Here is an 11133-nt window from a genome sequence, read left to right as displayed (position 1 = left end):
TTTGTGACTCCAAAATCCGTAGTCCTCTCCATCAAAGTGAGGAGGCTTGCCAAGTGGAATGGGGAGCAAATGAGCATTTGAGCTATGTGGAATGCGTGAATAATCAAAAGAAAAGTTTGAGTTAACCGTCTTTTGTTTGTCGTGGTCGTCGTCCTTTTGGGAAGAAGAAGATTCGTCGCTGTCGTAGTAGACAATCTCCTTGATGCGCCTTGTCTTCTTCTTCTTCCCATCTTTTCGTCTATGGCCTGAGTCGTTTGACTTGTCATCCTTTGGCTCGTTGACGAAGGACTCCTTCTCCTTGTCGTTGATCACGATTCCCTTCCCCTTAGGATCCATCTCTTCGGGCGGTTAGTCCCTTTCTTGAAGAGAACGGCTCTGATACCAATTGAGAGCACCTAGAGGGGGGGGTGAATAGGTGATCCTGTAAAACTTCAAAACTTAAGCCACAAAAACTTGTTAAGTGTTAGCACAATTATGGCCAAGTGGCTAGAGAGGAGTCAAAACACAATAACCACAAGAAATCAATCACAGAGATGACACGGTGGTTATCCCGTGGTTCGGCCAAGTACAAAACTTGCCTACTCCACGTTGTGGCGTCCCAATGGACGAGAGTTGCACTCAACTCCTCTCAAGTGATCCAATGATCAACTTGAATACCACGGTGTTCTTGCTTTTCTTTTCTCAATCCCGTTTGCGAGGAATCTCCACAACTTGGAGCCTCTCGCCCTTACAAAAGATGTTCACAGAGAATCACGGAGCAAGGGAGGGATTAGCAACACACACAAATCCACAGCAAATTTCGCACACACACGGCCAAGAATCGAGCTCAAAAGACTGTCTCCAAATTCTCACTAGAACGGAGCTCGAATCACTTAGAATTACAAACAAATGCGCAAAGACTGAGTGTGGATGATCAAGATTGCTCTAAGGTTGCTTGGTTTCCTCCTCCATGCGCCAAGGGATCCCTTTTATAGCCCCAAGGCAGCTAGGAGCCGTTGGGAACAAATCTGGAAGGCCATCTTTGCCTTCTGTCTCGTGGCGCACCGGACAGTCCGGTGCACACCGGACACTGTCCGGTGCCCGATTTGTTTCCATAAAAAAACTCATCCGACCGTTGCTTTCTGATGCAGATCTGAGCACAGTTGGCGCACCGGACATGTCCGGTGCACACCGGACAGTCCGGTGTACCTTTCCGACCGTTGGTTCGGCCACGTGTCGCGCGCCGATCGCGCGGCCGACCGTTGGCCCGGCCGACCGTTGGCTCACCGGACAGTCCGGTGCACACCGGACAGTCCGGTGAATTTTAGCCGAAGTTGCCGGAGAAAAAACCCGAGAGCGGCTGGTTTGCTCCGCGCTGGTCTGGCGCACCGGACATTGTCCGGTGCACACCGGACAGTCCGGTGCCCCAGCCCGAAACAGCCTTTGGCTGTACACAGCCACTCTCCACTTCTTTTCTTTTCTTCTTCTTCCTGTTTCTAACACTTAGACAAGATATTAGTACACAAAACCAATGTACTAAGGCTTAGAAACATACCTTTACTTGTGATTTGCACTTTGTTCAACCATGGGCATAGATTCACATTTAAGCACTTGTGTTGACACTCAATCACCAAAATACTTAGAAATGGCCCAATGGCACATTTCCCTTTCAACGGGCGATACTGGATAAAACTATCTAACCAATAGAACATCATGCTAAGATGTTTCAATATTAAATATAAATTGTATATATGTATATATGTTTTTTTGTAAAATAAAAAATATAATTGTGTCGGGTCAGGCCAGCACTACGGGCCGAGGCTACAGCCCAAGCACGGCACGACGTTCTTGGCTCTTGCAAGTATTAGGTTGTTTCTGAGACCACATTGGCGCAATGGGCTCCATGGTGTTTGAGGTTGCTGAATTGGATGAAGCAACAATGATTTGTCACACTAACAGTAAAATGAAAGGTTATTTATTGGTTTTAAACGTTAGTAATTGCTACGAAGTAACATAATTTATATGGAGCGCATCCAGTTTTTATTGATGTCTGACTTTAGCAATCACTTCATATTTTGATCCATCTTTTTTATAAGTTTGAGTTAATATGACTTATTTTAGAAACTTGAGCTCACAAACCTTCTCTTATTTGGTCTCTTCATGGTGGAATTATGTCATTTTATAACCTCTGTTCGTTCAGTCAGTCGTTGTGAACTCTCTTCTAATCGCTCACTTCATTGGTCGTGTTAGTACCATGATATATTGCATGGAATAAACAATAACATCAGTTAGCCAAATCAAAAAATATTATACGGAGAGCAGAGACAATCAATAAAAAATCTTGAATTTTTTGTGAATAGTTTACGTGAGTATTGTTGTAAGCCGTCGCAACGCACGAACAACCGACTAGTTATCATTATATTTTTATGTTTTCATTATAAATATTTATATATATGTAGTTTATAGACTAGCCCAGGCTCTTTATGAATCCCGGATCCAACACAAATCAAACGAAAATCACAATTCACTGTTCTCGTTCGTATCTGCTAGTCATCTCTCCAAAAAAAAAGAGCATCAGGAGTAAACCAGATGCAGATGGATTCGGTGTCAAAGAGAGAAAAAAAGTTATAGCTGCTCATCTACTAGAATTCTTATACATACAGCTGCACTGCAACCCAAGATACATGGTGTAGCAACTAGAGCTGTACGTTGCACCAGTGTATATATATGGTCAGCTGACGTAACGCTTCCCCAACAAGGAACAAGGCCACATCTAAATTCTTATGTAAAGCTCCAGCATGTGCTCAACAGTTTATCACCAACAAACAGAGCGGACGGTCTAATTACAGCGGCCACAGAGCTCAGGATCACAAAGATTCCTCCACCGCAGCCATACCCTCCTGAGTAAATTAGAACCAAAAGCCTAACAGCTAAGAAAAAATCTACAACAATTACAGGAAGTTTTCGCTTTCCTCAATCCCACGCCATCGTCATGGGGCTGAATCCCCTGAGTGTAGTCCAGTGACTGAAGAACACACCGGCCAAGCTCTACATGCAGGTGATCTGTAAATAAAGGCATGATTCCACAAATCTCACAAGATTAGCAACTGGTAGTAAGAAATAGAACAGACCTCAAAAGTTTGAATCAACTACATACATGCTCATTCGCAGACCAGTCGGTGCAAAATGATCTCCTTCAGAGCCCTCATTGCCATGGTAACTGCTTGTATGTAGACCTTTCTGAGTCCCAACTGCCATCAGGTTCCTTTCTCTTTGTTCCTACAACTGGCATTTGGTAAATTCTTCCTTGATCCTCCACAAAGCCATGTAGGGGTGGGATCAAATTTTGTCTGACTGGTAAAGGCATCCGTTCATCCTTTCCTTCTAAATCTATACTTCCAGGGCCTGAGTTAAGATCAAGGCCCTGACTTTCCCATTTCCGATTACCGTCACGTACACTACTGCTGCTACCCTCAGCAAGATTTATGGCATACTGCCTTGAATGTTGGGAAGGCAACGCTCCGGCTGGCCCAACAAGAGAGGAGGAAAGAGTTGGAAAATATGGAACTCCTGCAGATGCAGAATTATTAAATGTTGCTGATCCAATTGAAAATGCTGGTGTTTGAAGGTGAACACTTGGAGGGAAAGAGAATCCTGCATACTGATATGCAGGCGGATGAAAAACCATCGCTGGAGACGTTGAAATAACTGGAGGCCTGCAGGGATCACCTCCAAATTGGCCACCATCAGCTGTAGGCGCAATAATCCGCTGGGCTCCAGGTGCTGCCTCCAATGGGTAAGGCTGTTCTCTAGATGGTAAAAAAGACTGTATAGCTACTGGACCACAAGGACTGGTAGAGACAAGCCATGGTGATATATTATTACTCATGGCATCACTATTCATCCTAACAGGAACTTGTGGTAGGAATTGAATACTGCTTGTATTTTTAGAAGGTAGGCTCCTTGGTGCAGGTTCAGTGCCAACATCATAAAGGTCGGGTCCACTATTAAGATCAAAGTCCCTTGAGCTATTTGCGCCAGCATTAGATAAAACTCTAGGTAACGATCTCGTCGAAAACAATGGGACTTCAACTCTGTGTGAAGCATTTGGTACAAATTGGCCATTGTCTGCAACTTCATCAGCTCTGTTCAGATCAAGTTCAATACCAGCACTTCGTGACGAGCCATCTCGACTTCTCGTATTTCCAGATTCTGAACAGGTAGTCTGTGCAGAACTCTGTGGAAAATCTTCCTCGAGAGCTTGGTCATCTGCAACATTCAAATCGAAACCAAGCGTGGGACGAGACTGCTTCCCAGCAGCATGAGATACTGGAATGTCACGTGTGGCAGCAGGCATCTCCAAAATCTTCCTTGGTTCAGCAGGGCGAAATGCACTCGTAGCTGCTGAACCTTTCCACCCGATCTCTGGCTTTGCTCTTAGTAGGTTTTCAGGAGGAACAAAGGGTCCTTTAGCTGGAGCAGCTACTGTTATTGGAGCTGGCGGCAACCCACTTGTAGTAGGCGAAGTGAATGGCAAAAGCCCAGTTAAATGGATTGCTGAGGAACATACAACAGGTGAGGCAGTTGTCTCAGACTGATGCCCATCATCCCCAGGTATTCCTTCATTCAAGTCAAAATCAAGCTTGGCTGTAGCATTTGACTTGGTGTGAGCGGCTAGAGAAGAACCTTCTTCGTCTGATAAGACATGGTCTTCTTTTCCGCACACACCATCACTGGATTTCTTTGAACTCTGCTTTGCACTTTGCTCGCTTTGCTGAGAATTGACACCTTCAGATTTTACATGGCTATTGGATTCACTTGAACTGCCGTTTGATTCTTTCATCTCATTATTCCCATTTGCCACACCAACTGGGGACGCTGCTGGTACTAGTTTTGGAACATCAGCCGAAGAGGGAGAAACATGTTCCTTCTTTTCAGTGTCATTCTGCAATACACTACTATTGCCCACGACATCAGCTTTTTTCACCTCTGCAGCCATCAAATCTAATTTTCCAGCCATACTGTCATGTCTATCAAAGGCTCCTGGGTTGTCCGATACACTCAGAAGATGCTTATGATTAGTTGATTTTAACAGACCCTGTGTTTGTTTATCAGCAGCAGACAATGAAGATTCCCCAGCAAGAACCAATCTTGAATTTTTACTGGAAACAACCAAGCTACGCTGGCTGCCGAATGCAGATTCCATGGCACCATCCTTGTTTGTACTGCCATCTTCAACTTTCCCATGGGCAGTACAGCCATCCCGATTTTCGCCTGCAGATGAATACATATTAGAAATATTGACAACGTTTGTGTTAGCTGAGTGGCACAAATTGAAGTTCTGATCATGTTCACCTTTGGAATCAATTGAAGCATGCTGGGAGTTGCATTTGTTTGCATGCCCTTCATGGATTTCAATCTTTGCTGAAGATTTAACTGCTTTTGAATCTGCTAGCTCAGGAGATGGCGCAGTTTGATGTTGTTCCTCCTTCGGAACCAAACAAGCATCATTTTTCACTTCATTCCCCATGGCAACTTTCTTAGCATCTGCTTGCCCTGGATGTGATGGGCCCATGTCACTTTCTACTTTAACCTTTCCAGTATTGACACCCTCACAGACCAATTTCTTTACAGAAGTACTTGGTGAAGAAGCCAATTCAGATTTAGATATTTCTCCTGCCACACTAGCAAGAAGATTCATAGCTGTGTCATCTCCAGCTTGCAGTGAATGACTAGCTTCAGAGTACTTGATTTCAATAAGAGCATTCATTGGGCTGAATGAGGTTCCCACCTTAGTTTCACTGACACCTTTTTCATTCATATATGACGAGCACGCAGCTCGCGATGCATGTGCATCCTTAACAGAATGATCAGGTGTCCTGCTGTTGTCATCATCTAATATAGCACATGGTGATTTATCACCTTCCTCCGAACCAGTAGCTCCTTTAATGTCGTTGCTGTGCCAGGACTCTGCATTAGCATCAGATGCTAAATGAGGCCGAGAATTTTCAGTCTTCACTTTCACCCTGCGCTCAGTCTGATCATGCCTATCTGCAACCACAGGAGATGAAGCTCTACCCCCAGTAACAGATGGGTCATCAAAAGATCCAGCACTTGCACTTCTAGCAGGACTACGACCAGGATTTGGAAAGCGAACAATCAATCTATGATTATTTCCATGATCAGATGGCATATCAATTCCTTTTTCAGAAGCTGTACCAGTTTGGGATGACTTATCCTGCAGCAATGATCGATCAAGGGAGACAGATCTTCCTACAGAAGGTTCCTTCAGGTTCCCTGAAACAAGACCATTGTTTGCCCTTCGATGGCTCCGTGAAGAGCTTCCAGAAGTTTTACTAGCACCACCAGAAGCAGCAGTTGAACTTCTTGCATCCTTCGATGGCTCACTAGATATTGACTGGCTGTTGTTCGGCGATTGGCTTGAACTGCTGCTTTTCTCCTCTTTTACAGTAGGCAGCTCAGGACAGCCAGTCCCACCAGTTGATTTGCAGGGCTGCTCCTTCAAGTTGGTAGTAACATGTGTTGATTGCACATGTTGTAAATTTGACAATGCAGATACCCCAGGATTCAACTTCGCTGCAGCATCTGTGCCCCCAGGTTTATCAGTCAAAACTTTTGATGATGAAAGAGTGGGCACTGAATTTTTTGGACTGTTCTCACTTGAGCCACCTCGTTTGGTTCCAACATTTGAAATTTCTTGAAAACCTGCTTTTCCTGACCAGGAAACAGATTGACCTGAAACTAAAGGCTTCACATCATTTGACTTCATCTCAGCATCAACACGCTTCTTCCAGTTCTCAACAAGACACTTAGCTTTCTTTTGAATCTCCAGATTTTTATGGCTGCGCAGATGATTGACAGATTTCCCAATGCTACAACTTTGTAATGCACTGAGATTAATAGGCAATTTAGCTAGTGCACGAAGCAGGGCCAAGAGAAGTTCATCAATAGGCTTATCTGCTTCTTTAGGACTACTCCCATCACCAGACTTCCCTTTGTGGGCCTCTTGAAGCCAACTGTCCAACACGGGAAGGCCCCTTGATTGGACAAATCTGCCGAGGCAATCGGGACTATCTGTAGCAGCAATAACATCAGCAAGTATAACCCGACCACTATGGTCTATCTTCTGCTCAGTTCGATCAAGTTGCATAAGATGTACAAGTTTTGCAACTGCTTCTGCATTTGGAAGTCCACCTTTTTCTGTTATCTTTGCTATTTCGGACTTAATATCATCCAAGTTAAAGCTTCCAGGCTCACCGTCATCAACCTTAAGTAGACGATCACGATCCCGCTTGGCTGGATCAACTCCCTGTTCACTTCTCTCTCTCTTCTTTCCTCTAGACAAACCACCATTCTGTGTACCATCTGAAGCAGTCTTCAGTTGCTGGGAAGCTGAAGGACTATTTAAGCGCTTTGGAGAGCGTCCACCTGATTGTAATGCGGCACGCATTTCTAGCCTTGTTCTGTATAGAAGGCGATTTACTTCTTCCTGCCGTTCCTAGTTATCAATTTCATATGTTAATAAGTATATATAGATATATAATGAACAAAACAAGAAAGAAATGAATTTACATTAATATAGTCCCGGTCAGTAAGCCACCATAAGCACTTGTTGTCAATATCGTACACGCGCCAACATACAAATGAAGCAATTCCAGCTGGTAGCTCAACACCTTTCCGTAAAAAGGCAACTTTGCAAGGATGCAGCAGAGAAACAGCAGATGCTTCGTCCTGGTGGAAAGAGTAGAAGATCTCGTTTGGTGCAGCGTTGAGTTGTATACCCTTGTTAAGCTTCACGTCGTTAGGTCTATAAAGCCAACTAACACGTAATTTGGGATAGCCTTCTTCCTTCTTCTCAATCCAACGTATCAATCCAATGAATGGAGGGACATCGACAGCCCGAAAAAGAGCACAATCGCCAACTCTAATCTCACGCCCGTCCTGAAAATTGAACAGCTTGTTACAAGTTATCCAATAACAAGTGTGTTAATCCATTCTCTTCTTAGTTTGGTATACAAGTTCAACAATTACAACCTCGCGGTGCTCAATATGTTAACAATCAAACAAGAAATGGACAAACAGTGTAAACTGTGTTATTGAAATGAACACCGGCACAAGCAAGGTCCACCTTGCATTATTTGCAGAAAGTAAGAATATGGCTGCAATAAGAAACTAAGTAATTTGTTCACCCTTGCACCGTTATTCTTGGGTAGCACTTTCCCACATCATTTGTGAAATCACGACTATTCACGGGATGGCACTTCCCACATTGTTTGTGAAAAAAATTAGTAGTAGTAGATCCTTTCATTTGGTGTGACCAAATTGCCAATTTGTTAGTGAACCGTTCACAGAATTCGATGCAATGATGCAAAAGGAATTCCGCACAATATTTCCATATTAGCATGCTTGCAGTCAGCAGTAGTGCATCCAAACTCAACAGTTTACTCAGCCCAAAACCTCGAGGCGTCTAACACCTGAGGAATCTAGTTATCTAGTGCAGATGCTTCATATAGCTGGTATATTTCAAGTCCAAACAGCTAAAAAAAAGGGTTGGCAACCTGAGTCTAAACCCATCGAGTTTAGCAAGCAAGTGATACCCAACAAAAACGCACCTTTACAAAGGAATCAGATGACACTGGGCAGGGAAGATCGATGCACTCCTGCTTCTGCGCACTCGATTCCGGCCGATAAGTAGTCCGAGGATGGGTAGCAGATGAACCAGAAGGAGAAGTAGCTGGTCCTTGTGCCGGTGGTGGTGGAGCTTCTGCCTCTACGCGTGCCGCTGGCCACATGAGCCGAACGAGACGCCGCCTCCTGACGTCGCACCCCTCAGCGCCGCGCCACCCATGCATATCCGGCTCGCTGCATCTTCTCCAACGTCGCTGCCGAACCCTCCTCGCCGAGCTCCGGCACCGCGCCGCACCACCATCACCAGATCGCCGGCAGCAACCCTAGGCCCTCCGGAACCCTAGATCCGCAAGCCTCCGCTCTGAGCGCATCCGGAACACCCGAATTCGGGTCCAATCGGCCGATTCAGGCGAACCGCCTCACCGGCGGGAGGTCGAATCCGGCGGAATCGACGGGTTCCGGTCGAGCTCGATTGGGGATTTCGGGGCTGGGTCACCAAAGTGGGCTCGGCGTCTTGGAGTCGATCCGAGATGGGAAGGAGGAGGAGTGAGAAAAATTCAGCGATTCGGGGGAGGGAGGGAGATCGCAGCTGAGGGGGCAGGGGCAGGGGCAGGGAAGAGACGGCGAGCGAGGTCGGGGTCGAGAGATGTGGAGAGAGAAGGGATGATGTCTCGTCTCGACTCCTTGCAGGAAGGAGAGGAAAGCACAAGGGGCAAATTCGACCATGCAGTGACCGCAGGCGAGGGGAGCTTCTGTGCCTGTGCGGCGACGACGTTAAACATGTGTGAAGTCAGTGCACATTTACATCACACGATGCAAAAGTCAAGCCATATGCCCATATCAAACACGGCTTGTGACATGACACTAGTTGTTTTTTTATGTTTTCAGATCCTTTATTTCACCCTCTACCCAAAAACTAAATTCGTTTAAGACTTTTAATTATTTATATAATAATTGATGTATATATTTTGTATGTGTATATCATCGTTTATTTTAATATAGACATTGTCGGCGTTTCGACCCCGGGGTCCCTGGACCGACGAGTAAATTGTCGCCGCGTGCCCCAGTCCAGATGGGTCGGCGCGAGACGGAGCGCGAACGGGGAGAAGCCGGAGGGAGACAGGCGTAAAAGGGAAACCCACGACCTTCGTGTTTGTCCCGCGTCCAGGTCGGGTGCGCTTGTAGTAGGGGGTTACAAGCGTCCGCGCGGGAGGGAGCGAGAGGCATATGTGCGCGCCGTCCCATCCTCTTCCCCGCGCGGCCAACCCTCTGTAAGAGGGCCCTGGACCTTCCTTTTATAGGCGTAAGGAGAGGGTCCAGGTGTACAATGGGAGGTGTAGCAGTGTGCTAATGTGTCTAGCAGAGAAGAGCTAGTGCCCTAAGTACATGCCGTCGTGGCAGCCGGAGAGGTTTTGACACCCTGTTCGTGTGGTGTCGTGGTCGTCGGAGGAGCGCTGGAGCCTGGCGGAAGGACAGCTGTCGGGGCTGTCGAGTCCTTGCTGACGTCTCCTTGCTTCCGTAAGGGGGCTGGGAGCCGCCGTCGTCATGGAGCATGCAGAGCGCCATCATTACTTGTTTACCGGGGCGAGCCAGATGGTATGCCGGTCTTGTTCCCCGTAGCCTGAGTTAGCTTGGGATAGGGTAATGATGGCGCCTCCTGTGACGTGATCGGTCTGAGCCCTGGGTTGGGCGAGGCGGAGGCTCCTCCGAGGTCGAGGTCTAGTCTGTCTTCCGAGGCCGAGGTCGAGTCCGAGCCCCTGGGTCAGGCGAGGCGGAGACCGTCGGCTGAGGCCAGGGCTGAGTCCGAGCCCTAGGATCGGGCGAGGCGGAGTTCGTCGTCTTCCGGGGCCGAGCCCGAGTCCGAGCCCTGGGGTCGGGCGAGGCGGAGTTCGTCGTCTTCCGGGGCCGAGCCCGAGTCCGAGCCCTGGGATCGGGCGAGGCGGAGTTCGTCGTCTTCCGGGGCCGAGCCCGAGTCCGAGCCCTGGGATCGGGCGAGGCGGAGTTCGTCGTCTTCCGGGGCTGAGCCCGAGTCCGAGCCCTGGGGTCGGGCGAGGCGGAGTTCGTCGTCTTCCGGGGCCGAGCCCGAGTCCGAGCCCTGGGATCGGGCGAGGCGGAGTTCGTCGTCTTCCGGGGCCGAGCCCGAGTCCGAGCCCTGGGATCGGGCGAGGCGGAGTTCGTCGTCTTCCGGGGCTGAGCCCGAGTCCGAGCCCTGGGGTCGGGCGAGGCGGAGTTCGTCGTCTTCCGGGGCCGAGCCCGAGTCCAAGCCCTAGGGTCGGGCGAGGCGGAGCTTCCTATGGCGCCCGAGGCCGGACTTGGCCGCTGTCAGCCTCACTCTGTCGAGTGGCACAGCAGTCGGAGCGGCGCAGGCGGCGCTGTCCTCTTGTCAGGCCGGTCAGTGGAGCGGCGAAGTGACTGCGGTCACTTCGGCTCTGTCGACTAAAGGGCGCGCGTCAGGATAAGGTGTCAGGCCATCCTTGCATTAAATGCCCCTGCGATGCGGTCGGT

The 11133-nt window shown here is 48.0% G+C and overlaps 1 protein-coding gene across 1 annotated transcript; it reads right to left on the bottom strand.

The window, feature by feature from the left end:
* Positions 1 to 2579: 2579 nt before the first annotated feature.
* LOC103637703 (uncharacterized) lies at positions 2580 to 9435 on the bottom strand. The gene is made up of 5 exons (XM_008660384.3): positions 8613 to 9435; positions 7573 to 7941; positions 5335 to 7498; positions 3137 to 5253; positions 2580 to 3042 (listed from the first exon to the last, which is right to left on the bottom strand). The coding sequence occupies exons 1-4, from the start codon at positions 8850 to 8852 to the stop codon at positions 3185 to 3187; spliced, it is 4842 nt and encodes a 1613-aa protein (XP_008658606.1). The 5' UTR covers positions 8853 to 9435; the 3' UTR covers positions 2580 to 3042; positions 3137 to 3184.
* Positions 9436 to 11133: the final 1698 nt, after the last annotated feature.

Source organism: Zea mays, chromosome 1 (genome assembly GCF_902167145.1).
Source record: "Zea mays cultivar B73 chromosome 1, Zm-B73-REFERENCE-NAM-5.0, whole genome shotgun sequence".
Lineage (NCBI taxonomy): Eukaryota > Viridiplantae > Streptophyta > Magnoliopsida > Poales > Poaceae > Zea > Zea mays.
The sequence above is the reverse complement of the archived record's forward strand: the minus strand, read 5'-3'. Positions and strand labels throughout refer to the sequence as shown.